Below are 16,033 nucleotides of genomic sequence, written 5' to 3' on the forward strand. Positions count from 1 at the left end.
TGAGTTATCTTGCTAACAAACCAACAAACAAACTAACTAACACACAAACACACACGCAAACACACAAAGCAAAGTGATCACACTACCTCCTGGTGGAGGTAATAACCTACAAAAAATTATGACTCCATATTTTCTTCTTGGTTTGATGTGGAAAAAAAAAAAATTACATAATGCCTATAAAGAATGACAACTTCAAAGTGCAAAAAATCACATTAAATTATAAAATATAACTATCCTGTAACAATAAAATGTGAATAACCTGAACAAATATGAACAATCTGAAATGTCTAAAGAAAATTAAGCACAATTTTAACAATTTTCTGCCTGTTACTAAGTGTTTAGTGTCTTTGTAGATCCGATCCGTAATGCACATGTAGAAATGATAAGTTGAGACAGAATATTGTTAAAATTGCACTTAATTTTTCTTGAGAAATTTCGATTTTTTGAGGTTATTCACATCTTTTTTGTTTGGATAGTTTATAAAAGTAAGTATTTTCATTATTTAATGAGTTTGTTTGTTTTTTTTACACTACAAGACAAACATTTGGAGTTGTCATTATTTATAGGTTATTCTGTTATTATTTTACTGGAGATCACATCAGGCTAAATGTGGCCCCTGAAAGAAAATGAGTTGGAGACCCCCGCTTTACAGAGTTAGGTTCAGAGGTGGGTAATCCCAGCTCCATAGAGTAAAAGTCCTGCCCTGTATTTGTTTCAACCTCTAACTGAACCAGCCCATTTTGATGAGCACAACTCCTCATCCAGGTAGATGGGACCATGAGTGGAATCACCGGTGTTAAGTGAACAGGTAGAACCAAGACATGGCAGGACTTTTACTCTATTACTCAACTCTGGTTAAGTTCATGCTTATACTTAGGAACAGCTAACAAATCAGTGTCTTTGACTGGAAACTTTGGATAATTAAGACTAATTGAAAAGATTGTCTAATGAGATTATCCATTTTTCGGCCTTTTAATTTCAGTTTTTTATTATAATTTCAGCCACACGTGTTTCCTCTGACTTTTTAATATAGTTTACCGTGACTGTATATCCTCCTGAGACCCAGCAATGCATTTTTGTCCTCTGTAGGGCACAAGAGTTTGACAGCTTTATTGCCAAAAAAACCCCAAAAAAACAAAAAAAAACAAAAATATGGTATCTAAGGCAGGCATGTCCAAAGTCCGGCCCGGGGGGCAATTACGGCCTGCAGTCAGATTTTATACGGCCCACAGCTTCGGTTTTATATTATATTATTTATGGCCCGCTTGGACTGTTGAACCGAGTCCATGAATCGTAAAAGGTTCAAAATGCAGTTTCTCCTTTCACCTCATGGTGGCAGCACCACTCTAACTCTATCTGGCTCTGTGACCTTACCGTGAACCCTTTTCGATAATTTCTAACCACGGCGCCTCTAAATAAAAAAAATGAAAGTTGACAGTGAGGGCCGCCACTTCCAAGAGAGATTAGAATTACAATTTTTTTTCCCTGAAAATCGAGGTGATTGTGTTTGCCTAATTTGTCAAGAGACTGTTGCCTTGTTTAAGGAATTCAATGTAAAGAGACACGAGCAGACAAAACATGCTAATGCATACGACAAGCTAGCAGGGAGTGAGCGTTCCGAAAAAGTGAAGCAAATTCAAGCTGCTTTAAACTCATAACAGTGACTCTTCATGTGAACCTGGGAGTTCAATGAATTCACCACCAGGGCAGGCTACCAAGTTGCCAGGTTAGTTGCCTCTAACTGCTGGTGTTATGTACTTGTAGATGTGACACAAATATTACTTTCTGAATGATTTTGTGAAAGACAAGAGTAAGAGTCATATGTTTTCATCTTAAATGTTAACAGACTTTGCATTACTGAGTAATATATGAGTAATGACTACTCATATAAGTCATGTGTAAAATGAATGTGGGGTTAAGATTTTTATCAACTTCTTGGACGTTTAAGATACTCCACACAGTTTGTTCTATGTTATCTGACTCCAGATGTGAAAGGAAGGCAGAAATGTCTTTTTTTTTTTTTTTACTTGTTCACACCTGAGTGGCGTAGATTTTGTTACATTGCCATTTAAAAAAAATGATATTGTGACAATGAAAATAAAATTGTTGTAGAACAGCGCATTTATATGTAATTTTTACTGTTTAAAAAACATCCGAAGGGACCACTGGCCCCTGGCAATCTCCACATTATCAGATCTGGCCCTCTTTAAAAAAAGTTTGGACACCCCTGATCTAAGGCAAAGGATAGTCCATAAAAATGTTTAAAATGCATCTGAAAAAACTGTTGTATTTTGCTGTTTCAAAAAAAGGAAATTTTTAAGGTAAAAAAGCCAAAACTCATACTTTCCTGGGTCTCAGGAGGACATTATACTTTGCGGTCGCGGAAAAAAAAATTAGACCACCCCTTGTTTTCTTCTATCTCTTGTTCATTTTAACGCCTGGTACAACTAAAGGTACATTTGTTTGGACAAATATAATGATAACAACAAAAATAGCTCAAGTAGTCTTGAATTTCGCTCGGGATCAATAAAGTATCTATCTATCTATCTATCTATCTATCTGGTTTAATTTCAGAGCTGATATCTATCCATTTTCCATGTTTTCTTGATAATAACCAAAGTCACTTCAGTTCTTACATCAGTATCTATGGCATTGTACTGACAAAAACAGTGCTTTTAGACATTCCCTGTTTTCTTTTCTGTCTGTTTTAGTCACATGATACACACAGGAGTTAGTACTTGATTGCATAACCGCTGTTTTTGATGACTTTAGACGGTCTAATAATTTTTTTCCACGACTGTATACCTTTTGCATCTGTTTATATTTTATCCAGTTCTATTTTTAGTCTGCTAAGTTCTATACTTATGATACTGTGTTAAATTGGAAAATTCTTATTATATATTTTCTTATCTTGTTTTTAGTTTTTGTAGTTTTATACTCGCTCTATTCTTATTTCTGCAGCACTGGTGTTTGTAAATATTGCTGCTAATTTCATTTTACACACAATGTCAGTAAAGGCAATTATTTCATTTTTTTCTTTTCTTTTCTTTTCTTTTCTTTTCTTTTCTTTTCCTAGCAATGCATTTTTTCCCTCTGTAGTGGACAAGACTCATAGCTTTACTTAAAATAAATAAATAAATAAATAAAAAAACGACTGAAAAGGACATTACACATATTTTTTTTTTTTTTTAAATGTATCTGAAAAATCTGTTGCATCATGCTGTTTCCAATCAAGGTAATTATTTAATATAAAATGGTGAAAATGTTTACTTATGGGTCTCAGGAGGCTATTCTATTCTATTCTATTCTATTCTATTCTATTCCCAGCAATGTATTTTTTTCCTATGCAGTGGACAAGACTTTCACAGCTTTACTTTAAAAAAAAATAATAATAAAAAGTCCACTGAAAAGGACATTATATAAAAAAAACCTGTTGCACAATGCTGTTTCCAATTAAGGCAATTATTTAATGTAAAATGGCAGAAATGTTTATTTACTGGGTCTCAGGACAATATTCTATTCTATTCTATTCTATTCTATTCTGTTATATTCTGTAAATATTCACAAGTGTGCTAATTTCATACAGTAAAGTGATTTTTCTTTCTTATCCCTTTACCACAGTTTTCTCCAAAGCGTCCTAACACCCAAACACATTTGTGAATTTCCACTTACTCGTCCAATGATCATCTTCTGGTTTCCAATTTTTTTTTTCAGTCTCTCGCCACAGAACAAGTTGGCAACCTGGTAAAAATGCAATCCAGCCACACAAAGCAGAGAATTAAAATGTGGTTTGGACTGTGGTTTTGTCCAAGACACAGCTCTATGTGCAAAACTTGAAGCAGCCAATTGAAGAAGGGTCTCAGACCAACTGCTTGATAAAAATATAAGGTCTGGATATACTATATGGACAAAAGTATTGGGACACTTTTCTAACAAGGGTCTGGGATACAAAAGAATAATTGATGTTTTTATCTCAAATCATCATAAATAGGACATCTTACAGCAGTAGCCATGATGTGTCCCAATACTTTTGTCCATATAATTTATAAATATCAATATTTCCCTAAAGTTTAATGGGAAATTTTTCTTCCTCAGTGAGATGTGCAGAAAGTAGATGGTTCGTTGTGGTAGAAAATTATTATTTACAGACAGAGCCTGACAAATATTTAATCAATTTAGAGGAAAAACATTTAAAATCATAGTGATGGATAAAAAAATAAAAAAAAAATCAGTGTGGAGGGAAATTAAGTGAAAACCATCTCTGAGGCATTTTGGAAGCAAAGATAACAAAACAAAACTAACCACATAACATAAAAACATAAAAAATAAAATAAAATTACCGTACTTGCCAATGGTTACTATGGTCACCCTGTACAAGTAGGGTGACCCAAAAAAACGGGAATTTTTGAAGTGCGTATTGGCAGACATGAGCAAGTGGCAGCACTGCGAGACAGTGACCTTGAGCAAGTAAACACACCACCATTTTAGTAACCATTGGCGGCTGTGCGAGAATTGTTCGGTAACCGTGTGATCTCAAGATTCGGTAACGTTCCCTGGCCCCCTGGATCGCCAGATTTGTCCGTTTGGGATTTTTTCTTGTGGGGCTATCTCAAGAGTAAAGTGTACACGACTCGAGCAAGAACTCTGGATGAGTTAAAACAGAGAATTCAGGATGAAATTCACAGTATCCCAGCTGAGATGTTGCAGCGGTCAATGAGGAATCTCAACAGCAGATTTCAAGAATGCATTCGTACAGGAGGACGCCATCTACAGGAAGTCATTTTAAAAAAAAATGAAAATTCCATCATTGTTTCTTAAATGGCATGTTTTAAGGTTTCAATTACTATGAATAAAACATTTTTCTTCCATCACTCTTGGTTTTATTGGATTGTTAAAAAGTTCCCGTTTTTTTGTGTCACCCTGTATATGTAAAAGGTTTAACTATGCAATTTACGATATCTTTTATGAGGATCATATCAAGGTTATGACAGTCACTTGACCTTTTGTTCTTAAATTTTCTAACAATTTCAATTACTTCATTTTCTTTCACACTCCTCATGAATAGAGAATTGGGATTTTGTTTAATAGTTCTTGAATCCAACTCATCGGTTTCTATCGGTTCTGAGATAAAAATGTAAAACCTGCAAAAAATAAAGTATAAAAAAAATATATATATATTGTCAATTTTCCGGTCAGAATGTGAAAACCAATGTATGCATTCATTAGTTGACCATATATGGAGCCCATGGTCTGCTTAATAGTCTGTTTTCCCTGCAGGCGTACACCAGCTGAAAGACTAAACCAGCAGGCACAGAAAAAAAGACTTATTTCCTTATTTATCAGCATTACTTTGGACAGGATTTTGAGAGTTCAGTACTGGAGAGCTGTTTGCTGTTTGGCAAGGGCCCAGATAGCAAATGAAAAAAAAAAAAAAAAAAAAAAACGCCTCACAAATGGAGCCCATTTCCTCTAGACTAAAACAAGTTACCCCTCCCTCCTCCTCTCTCTCCCTCCACTTCAGCCAGGGATTTTTTGGCGAGCAATCCCACACTCGAGTTGAACTTAATTTGACTGACATGCCAGAATCTGCTTGGGTAAGAAGCAATTTCTGAGAGACTGGGTTTACTCAGGCTACTTCTGGTGCATCATTAGACTGAAAACCCTCCCAGCAATCAGGCCAGACACAGGTACTCCACAACAGTAATGGGAGACGGATGATGGATGTGCACTCCAATGGCAGCTGCTGCAGGCGCTGGCGTGCACAGAGGGCGCCGGGCACGGACGGCGGCGGGATTGGGATGACTTCAGCCGCTGACGGAAGCCGGAGAACGGCAAGGGGCGGTGTGTTGCTGGGGCGCTGTGGCAGGAAGTTTGTTGGTGACGGAATGAGGCCAATCCCTCCTCTGGTGCATGTATATGGATTAATAATACACCACATAGCAGCATGGAATCCAGCTGTATACAAGGGAAGAGAAAATACATACAATTCCTGGGAGTAATGGGGAGGAGTCCTGCAGTGTGTAATGTGCGTCTGTGTTTGTATGTTTGCGCGTCACTTTGTGTTGCCAGTCTGTCACAGTAAATCAGGACGAGTCTCTACATTATGGTTTAAAGTTGATCCAAGCGAGTTGACTTTTGGAACAGAGCGTGTTTTTTAGCTCAGTGGACGAAAACTAGTGTGTTATTGTGTAGGCAGTGCGTCCAGTGCAAGGTTATTATCGTTAACGAAAACTAACGAAATGACGAAAACTAGAATTGTAAAAACATTTTTGTTAACTGAAATAAATAAAAACTATAAATAAAAGAAGAAAAAAAAAACGATAACTAGCTGAAACTGTATTGTGTGTTTACAAAACTAACTAAAACGTATAAAAATTATGGATAAAATTCCTTTCGTTTTCGTCTTTGTCAGTGTCCGATTGATACGAAAGGGATTTATTTCGCTCTAGCAATTTTAGCTGTTGGCACCATATGATATTTAACAGTCCGTCACTTGTGGTCACTTGTGGTTTACTGTCGTCTTCTGGTCTCCACTCTACCTGGAAACATGGAGACTAAAGTTGGGAGAAAGCAACAGAGTCCTGTCTGGGATTTATTTAAATACGACGGAGAAGAAGAGAAAAGATACGAGAAAACTGAAATTAATACTAAAACTAAACTAAAACTAAGCATTTAGAAAAAAATGAAAACTAATAAAAACTATCAAACCTACTCTAAAAACATATTAAAAATAACTGAATTAGAGAAAAAAAAGTCAAAACTGAATAAGACTAAACTAGAATAATAACTCTAAAACTATTATAACCTGGTCCAGTGTTAGGGGTGGAAATCGAGAACTGGTTCTTTTTGAGAACCAGTTCCCAGTAGCTTGATTCCTTGGAATCGTTTGCCTGCCTGCTTAATAATTCTGCTTATCGATTCGATTATTACATCACATACACGCTGCATTGTTTTAGTCAGATGTAGCCAACATGGCGTTGAGGCAGAAACACTCCAAAAACACGACACCAGGTCCACTTGTTACACTTGCAAAGCTTCCATTTCTTCAAAAAGGTGAAATCCCTCTAATATGATCAAACATTTGTCCACACAGCAAGTGATTCATTTGCAGGAATGTCACGTATTTAATACACCACTTAGCGGCGTTTATGAATCTAGCAGCAGAGTGAACACTAGGGTGTCATCCCGGCCCAGTTCTGCCCCCTCAAATAAAAGTTTCTGAAGGTAGGGGAAAGGAAGTGAGGTGCACAACAGCGAGAGACATGGAGGAACTAGTAAAGCATCTGAAGTTTCAGTTTCACTGTATTGTTCCTATTCAGCACTGATAGAAGTCATATATGGACTTTCATTTGGGTTCATGACCTTTGACCTTTCAGTAATGTTGAAAGGTCAAAGTCAAGGTCATCAATGTCTAGATTTCCATAATCTTCTTCTCCAAAACTGCAGGTTGGATTCATTACAAATTTCATGTATCTTCCTTGAGACAATGTCTAGACAGTTTGTACATAATTTTGAGAAATTTAGATTTTCGAATTTTTGATTAAATTTTGAAATATTAAAAATTTGCCTTCACTTATAATGGTCCATTTTTCGATACGTTGGATCAGAGATATCAATACAGTTACTACTGAGCACTGATAGGAAGTCATATATGGACTTTGATTTAACTAGTTCAGTTCTCCTCCAGTGAAAGGACCATCCACCCATTTTTTTTCAAAGTTTTGAGAAATTTTGGTTTTTGCATATTTTTACAAATATTTGAAATATTACAACTTTGCCTTTACTTATAATTGTCCATATTTTGGTGCTTAGGGATGGGAATCATTAAGAATTTAAGGATTCTGATTCCATTATCGATTTTGCTTATCGATCCAATTCCTTATCGATTCTCTTATCGATTCTCATTGGGTGAGGGAATAAAAGAGTACAAACGGGTGTGTTTACATCAACTGTCTTTTATATTTTTATCTCTGCACAGAAAATATAACATATACAGTATGTACAAATAATAATAACAGATGACACCGGGCCTGGTTCGGGGGGGGGGGGTGTACAGTGAAAGTGAAACTAAAGACGTTTTACTAATTCCTCTATTACCGCATTTCTACTACAAGGAACCGGTTCGACTCGGCTCGGCTTGTCTCCTGTTGTTGTGCACCTCATTTCCTTTCCCTTCTTACCTTCGGAAACCTGTATTTGAGGAGTTACGACATTTGTTGCCCGCATCGGAACCGGCCGGCATTCACTCTGCCACTAAATTCACAAGCGCTGCTAAGTAGCGAATCAAATACGTGACATTCCTGTAAATGATTCACATGCTGTGGACAAATGTTTGAGGATATTGGATGGATTCCACCCTTTTGAAGACATGGAAGATCTGACAGTGTTCCAAGTAAGTGGACCTGGTGTCGTCTGTTTAGACCGTTTCTGCCTCAACGCCATGTTGGCTACGTTCTGACCAAAACAATGCAGCGTACGTGTGACATCATCATGCATGTGCAACGAAGGCGGAATCGATAAGCAGGCAGGCAAACAATTCCAAGGAATCGAGCTACTGGGAACCGGTTCTCAATTCCCATCCCTATTTATAACATGGAAATGGTTACAGATATCAATATAGTTCCTATTGAGCACTGATAGGAAGTCATATATGGACTTTCATTTGGGTTTGTGACCTTTGACCTTAAGTGACCTTGAAGGGTCACACTCAATATCACCAATGTCTACATTTCAACAATCTTCTCTGAAACTACTGGTTGGGCCAATGTCTACAAAGTTTGTTCACAGTTTTGACAAATTTAGATTTTAACATTTTTGATGATTTTTTTGAAATAGTAAAAAATTCCTTGTACTTATAATGGGTCATATTTTTATATAACATGTAAATGATTAGAGATATCAGTTTAATTACTATTGAACACATATGAACTTTGATTTAATTAGTTGAGTTCTCCTCCAGTGAAAGTTCCACCCACTTCTATTGGAAGACTGATCTGCATCCAGACCACAGGACTCGAACATAAAGACAGAACCTGACAACCTCACAAATACAACTTAGTGATTTTTGATAGAACATGCTGATGAGATGCAGGAACATTGCAGATCCTATAAGCAAGCAGGATTGATTATTATTATTTTTTTTTTTTAATGACAAATAAAACAAAAGAAGTGGTACCAAATACTTAATATTGTTAGATGAAGGTTATTTTTGCTGGAATGTAATTTGTATATTAATAAATTTGATAAAAACCCGACTGGAGGGTAGACTTCAGCCAACCTGTGTTTCTCACTTTGTTATGCATGCTGTGTTTAATAATTAAAGCGTAATATTTAATTCCAAGATAATAATACAAAGATAAAAATTTCTCAGAACGGGTCCTTTCGTCTAACCATTTGATTAAACCTGATCATCCTAAAAGTTGCCAGTTGTTTTTCAAACCCAGGAAATCTCATTTACATTGGTAACAACTGCATCTCCTGGGGATTTTCAGGACCTCTCCTGCACCGTAATGATGGGATCACACATGATTTGTCATGCATTTGTATTGCCTGAGTCTGTGCACGGGGATCCTGTGACTTGAAACAAAATAATGGGATGAAACTGATTACCCATGCTTCTTCTTTTATTTTGTTGTTTATGTTTTATATTCATGCTATTCCTGTTAAATATTAACGTAGAACACACTGTGGGATGAAGGTTGCTGGGAGGGTGTGAAAAGGTCACCGGTCCTTCACACGGTGCATGCAGATAAAATATATGCAACAAATTCAACTTTTATTTTTGTAGATTATGAATGCATTTTTATTTTTTGAGTGTGTAATTAACCTTACTTTTCTTTTCTTTTATCATCATCATACTATCACTGTGTTCTATGGTATCCCATGGCATGTTCTTATGTCTTGGGCCCACTGTTGGTATTCTGGTTCAGAGAATCCATTCTAGTAATATTATATCCCCTGAAATGCCTCTGTTGGACTTCATTTGTGTAATGGAAATGAAAATGAAAATAAAAATGTTATCGCAAAAAAAAAAAAAAAAGAAACTTTTAGGACAACAAGAAATAATTTTTATTGAAATTACATGAATTGATAATTGATTATACGTTGATTATATGCAGACACAATCTACATAATGGAGATTACATTATATTTATGACAAAATGAAATTGGACTGTAAACATAGTGATATACTGTGCTAAAGGCCTACATTATATTTTCCAAACTTAAGGTGAAAAAGTTACAAAATGAAATTAAAAGCTTAAAAAAAATACACTATGAACATGTTTACATCTACAAACTATCCTTTAAAATTAAACTCTGTCCATTTCATAACATTGCTCGCTTTTCCATTGACCCTCCAACTGCACGAATATAACTCGTATATTAAAATTTACCGAATGGAAAATTTGCAATTTTGCCAAACTCTCATTTTTCGATTAAAAGTTTTTGGACTGGCAACAGGTGGTTTTTCAGGTGTAGTGCAAATAGTATATCATGCAAAACTCCAATGGAAAGACCTTTTTCCACAACTAGAGTCACGTGAATTAAAAAAAAAAAAAAAAGAAGGATGTTGATGGATGTTACAACAAGAGAAGAAGAAGAGTTTTAAAAGAAACATGGGGCAATATGTGTGGACACACCAGGAAACTGAAATTATATAAAACTTAAAAAATTATATGAAACTATATAATAATTTGTTTTATTTTATTTTGTTTATTTGCACATCATAAACAGCAAGACAAAAATGTAAAAAAAAATTACATGAAAGTTACACCATTGTGCACGAGAGAATAGATGCCAAATCTCCCCGGAAATAAACAATACACAGGAAAAAAATAAAAAATTAAAAATACAATACAACTGAAAAAATACTCTAAAGTAAAAACAATAGAAATACAAATTAAATGATATACAGCCTTACATTTATTCATTAATTAGAGTCCTTTTCAGATGCTTTTTAAATAATGATAAAGAAGATGTTGATTGAAGTTCAGGTTGTATAGATTATTCCAAAAATGCGGTCCACGATTATCTGTAAATCAACATGATTTTTACGTTCGTCGCCATGTTTATGGAATGACTTCTCATGACATCTCACGATAATTGATTGATTGATTTTAAATCTTTATTTTGAACATGTAGACAGTGAAATCAAAACAAAAATCAACCAACAAAATATCAGTACTGGTACAAAAAAGGCTGATAAGTAAACAAGAAAAAATAAGCAAATTAAATAATAATAATAATAAGAAGAAGAATAAATGAAATGAAATCATACATGCTTGAAAAGGAGTGGGAGCAAGTTAAAAATGTATATACTCCTACCCCCAATCTCTATTCCTTATGATCTCTATATAGCAATTATTATTTTATATGAATATCAATACAACAACAACAACAACAACAACAATAATAATAATAATAATAATAATAATAATAATAACAATAATAATAATAAATCATTGCATTTGTGATTTAATGGAAAAAATGACATTATGCGCATCTGTTTTTTCAACATTCAGTAAAAATCGGTAAAGTTTCGCACAGATGTCCAATGGAAAACCCACTATTGTTACATATCAAAACTAAACTCTGTCCATATATTTGTAGGTTCATCGGCCTCGTGTGAATAAAGACTCTTCGTCAGACCTCATTTGAACATCTGCTCATCTTATGCTCATCCTCATATCTGTGTGTGATTGTATATTTGTAATAAGTTTTGGTTTTTTTTGTTGTTTTTTTTCTCGGTGCAGGAGGTGGGTTGCGATCGCCAGCTGGCCAGCGGTGCCAGGGAGGATAACTGCGGCGTCTGCGGGGGCGACGGCTCCACATGCCGGCTAGTCCGAGGTCAGGCCCTGCCCCACCTTACACCAGAAGAATGTAGGTATACACCCGCTGACGCACTCCCTGTCCCCTCCCCATCTGTTTCCAACACATACTGTATATATCTTCTTCCACTCAGGTTCCTTTTTTAAGCTTCATGTCCTGCACACTAATCCTTAATACTTAACACCGTGGGTTTAAAATCTTAAATACCCTCTTTCCCCAAACCAAATGTTACCGAGCGTGTCGTCTTCCAGCCCTCCACAAATAGCTTTTCTCAGGAGCTTTCCGGGTCGTTTTAGAGAATCCGACCCTCAGCCGGGCCTAATCTCAGTCCAGCGCTTTCATAACTGGAGACAAAACCTGCCCTGTATCCATGCCCAGCCAACCCTGCCACTCAGGCTTTTTAGGAGATACATAACAAAGCTGGACATCTGTCCGCGGGGCTTTGGAGCTCTCACCTGCCTTGGCTGCATATTGCTTCTCATTGTGTTGGCCGCGATCCTTCAGGAGCTAGTATCGCTGCTTTGGCTCGCGCTTCTTTCATTGCTTCCAGCGTTTATTTATCAAAAGCTGCACTATTAAAATGCCATCTGGCTACAGACACCCACCCGCTACCAGACTGAGCTATATCACTCATGAGACAATGAATTTTCTGTCTCTCGAAGGTTCCCATAAAAATTTACCATCAAGTTATTAACTTATAAAGACCCAAACAGCCACCGGCAACTAAAACCATCTACAGATGTAAGATGTTTAATAAATGTTGGATCCACTAATCCTATCAATACGTGGAGATAATTACTGTAAAATTTGAGTTTTATAAATAACAGTGGAAGGAGACACTGGGTTTATGATCTATTTTTCAAAAAAAGTCACTTTTTTTTTAGTTTTCTCTGTTTTTGATGTAATAACCATCAACTTTAATCTGAGCTTTTAACATGATCAATAAATGAAACGTAGGAAAATACATGACTTTCACTGAAAAAATGCTAAAATACAGAGGATAATATTACAATAAATGCTGATAAATCACTTAAGAAAGGTTAAAAAAAATAAAAAAGAAAGAAAGGTTAAATAGAGAGAAAAATTCATTTGGAAACACACAACAGTAGCACATCCACCTACGACCCTTTTCTAAAATGTTAAATAACTGTTGATTCACTAATCTGATCAATAATACATGTAAATAATTGGTGTAAAATACAGTTTGTCATCTTTTTGTGGTCATCAGATATGACCCATTTGGACGTTCAGAGGCTCCGTAGTTACCGTGGAAACACCGTCATCTTCTACAACACTGATTCACCAGTAAAACCCATGGAGTTTTATAAATAACAGTGGATGGAGACACTGGGTTCATGTTCAATTAATGATCTATTTTTCAAAAAAAGTCACTTTTTTTTTAGTTTTCTCTGTTTTTGATGTAATAACCATCAACTTTAATCTGAGCTTTTAACATGATCAATAAATGAAACATAGGAAAATACATGACTTTCACTGAAAAAATGCTAAAATACAGAGGATAATATTCCAATAAATGCTGATAAATCACTTAAGAAAGGTTAAATAGAGAGACAAATTCATTTGGAAACTGACACAACAGTAGCACATCCACCCTCGACCCTTTTCTAAAATGTTAAATAACTGTTGACCCACTAATCCTATCAATACATGTAGATAATTACTGTAAAATACAGTTTGTCATCTTTTCACGGTCATCAGAATTGACCCATTTGGATGTTCAGAGGCTCCGTAGTTACCGTGGAAACACTGTCATCCTCTACAACATTGATTCACCAGTAAAACCCATGTAGTTTTATAAGTAACAGTGGATGGACACACTGGGTTTATGTTCAGTTAATGATCTATTTTTTTTTTTTTAAAGTCACTTTTTCTTAAGTTTTCTCAGTTTTTGATGTAATAACCTTCAACTTTAATCTAAGCTTTTATGAACATTAACATGACAAATAAATGAAATATAGAAAAATACATGATTTTCACTGAAAAAATGCTAAAATACAGAGGATAATATTACAATAAATGCTGATAAATCACTTAAGAAAGGTTAAAAAAAATAAAAAAGAAAGAAAGGTTAAATAGAGAGAAAACTTCATTTGGAAACACACAACAGTAGCACATCCACTCTCGGCCCTTTTCAAAAATGTTAAATAACTGTTGATCCACTAATCTGACCAAAAATACATGTAAATAATTGGTGTAAAATATAGTTTGTCATCTTTTCACAGTCATCAGATATGACCCATTTGGACGTTCAGAGGCTCTGTAGTTACCGTGGAAACACTGTCATCCTCTACAACATTGATTCACCAGTAAAACCCATGGAGTTTTATAAATAACAGTGGATTGAGACACTTGGTTTATGTTCAGTTAATGATATATTTTTCAAAAAAGTCACTTTTTTCCATTTTTGATGGAATAACCATCAGCTTTAATCTGAGCTTTTAACATGATCAATAAATGAAACATAGGAAAATACATGACTTTCACTGAAAAACTGCAAAAATACAGAGGATAATATTCCAATAAATGCTGATAAATCACTTAAGAAAGGTTAAATAGAGAGACAAATTAATTTGGAAACTGACACAAAAGTAGCACATCCACCCTAGACCAAAAGCATCTACTGATGTAAAGTGTTAAATACCTGTTGATCCACTAATCCTATCAATACATGTAAATAATTGATGTAAAATACAGTTTGTCATCTTTTCATGGTCATCACATATGACCCATTTGGACGTTCAGAGGCTCCGTAGTTACCGAAGTTTTGTTTTTGTTTTTTTTTAACTTTGCCAAAGGAGTGAATAACTTAAAAGCATCATCAGGTCCATTCCATAATTTCACACCCACAACCCCAGTCCATCTAGATTTCTCATTTTTCCTCCCTTTAGTCCACTCACAAATATGAAAACCTCTGAAATTATAATTACTCTTTGTTTAATTTCAAGAAATCACGAATCACTTCTTTTTACTGATATCTGATTATTGATATCTTTGCTGAAAAAGTCACTTTTTCTTCACTTTTCTATTTTTGTGATGTCATATCAATCAATTTTACTCTGAGCTTTTATGAACGTCTACATAATCAGTAAATTAAATATAGGAAAATACTTGGTTTTCATTGAAAAATGCAAAATACAGAGGATAATAAATGTAATAAATGGTGATAAATCACTTCATAAATTTTACATAGAGAGAGCATTTCATTTGGAAACTGCCACAAAAGTAGCTCTGGGTCTTTATGGGTTAAATTCACAAGTGTTTCAGCCAAAACATTTTCATGAGATCGATCTTCTTATTAACGAGAAAAATCACTAACTGCAGAAAAACGTCTTTAAGAATTAATATTCTGTTTTAATTTTAGGCCAACAAACATGCTGAGTATTTATCAGTCAATCTGTCATGAGGGATTAGATTGAAAAACTCTCACAAGGGCATCAGTATTCATTGCTTGCTGTGGTTTTGTGGAACGCTGCAAAATAAACAAATCAACCAAGATGTATATAAATATTAATGTAACTTGAACATTCTTGTCTGTGAGAATGAAACTATTCATGTAAAAAGTCAATACACAGATGCATAGATGAAATGGGAGATTTATTTGTCAGCATTTCTGACTAATGTTGGGGCAAAAACCAGAACAAATATCCATATTATAAATATGTGTGAGATGAAAATGCATTTTCCACTGAGGTCTAGGCCTGTTTGAATGGTTTCACTGCTGCTCAGCATTTAAATAGTTAAACAGGTTAATGAATTTGATATTGGAACTAATCTGTATTTTATGCTGTATATGTATATGTATATGTATATGTATATGTATATGTATATGTATATGTATATGTATATGTACAGGGTGGGGAAGCAAAATTTACAATGAACATTTAGTTGTTTTTTTCTCAGCAGGCACTACGTCAATTGTTTTGAAACCAAACATATACTGATGTCCTAATCATACCTAACACTATTGTCCATACCTTTTCAGAAACTTTTGCCCATATGAGTAATCAGGAAAGCAAACGTCAAAGAGTGTGTGATTTGCTGAATGCACTCGTCACACCAAAGGAGATTTCAAAAATAGTTGGAGTGTCCATAAAGACTGTTTATAATGGAAAGAAGAGAATGACTATGAGCAAAACTATTACGAGAAAGTCTGGAAGATACTATTAAAGAAGAATGGGAGAAG

General features: G+C 35.0%; 1 protein-coding gene across 1 annotated transcript in view; it reads left to right on the forward strand.

The window, feature by feature from the left end:
• The window catches only part of adamtsl3 (ADAMTS-like 3), a 786,695-nt gene that overhangs the window by 473,935 nt on the left and 296,727 nt on the right, over window positions 1–16,033 (forward strand). Inside the window, exon 7 of the mRNA XM_030126022.1 lies at window positions 11,754–11,880. Within this exon, the coding sequence (XP_029981882.1) occupies window positions 11,754–11,880 (127 nt within the window). The remainder of the gene's footprint in view (window positions 1–11,753; window positions 11,881–16,033) is intronic.

The sequence above is a fragment of the Sphaeramia orbicularis genome, chromosome 3 (assembly GCF_902148855.1).
Source record: "Sphaeramia orbicularis chromosome 3, fSphaOr1.1, whole genome shotgun sequence".
Taxonomy (NCBI): Eukaryota; Metazoa; Chordata; class Actinopteri; order Kurtiformes; family Apogonidae; genus Sphaeramia; species Sphaeramia orbicularis.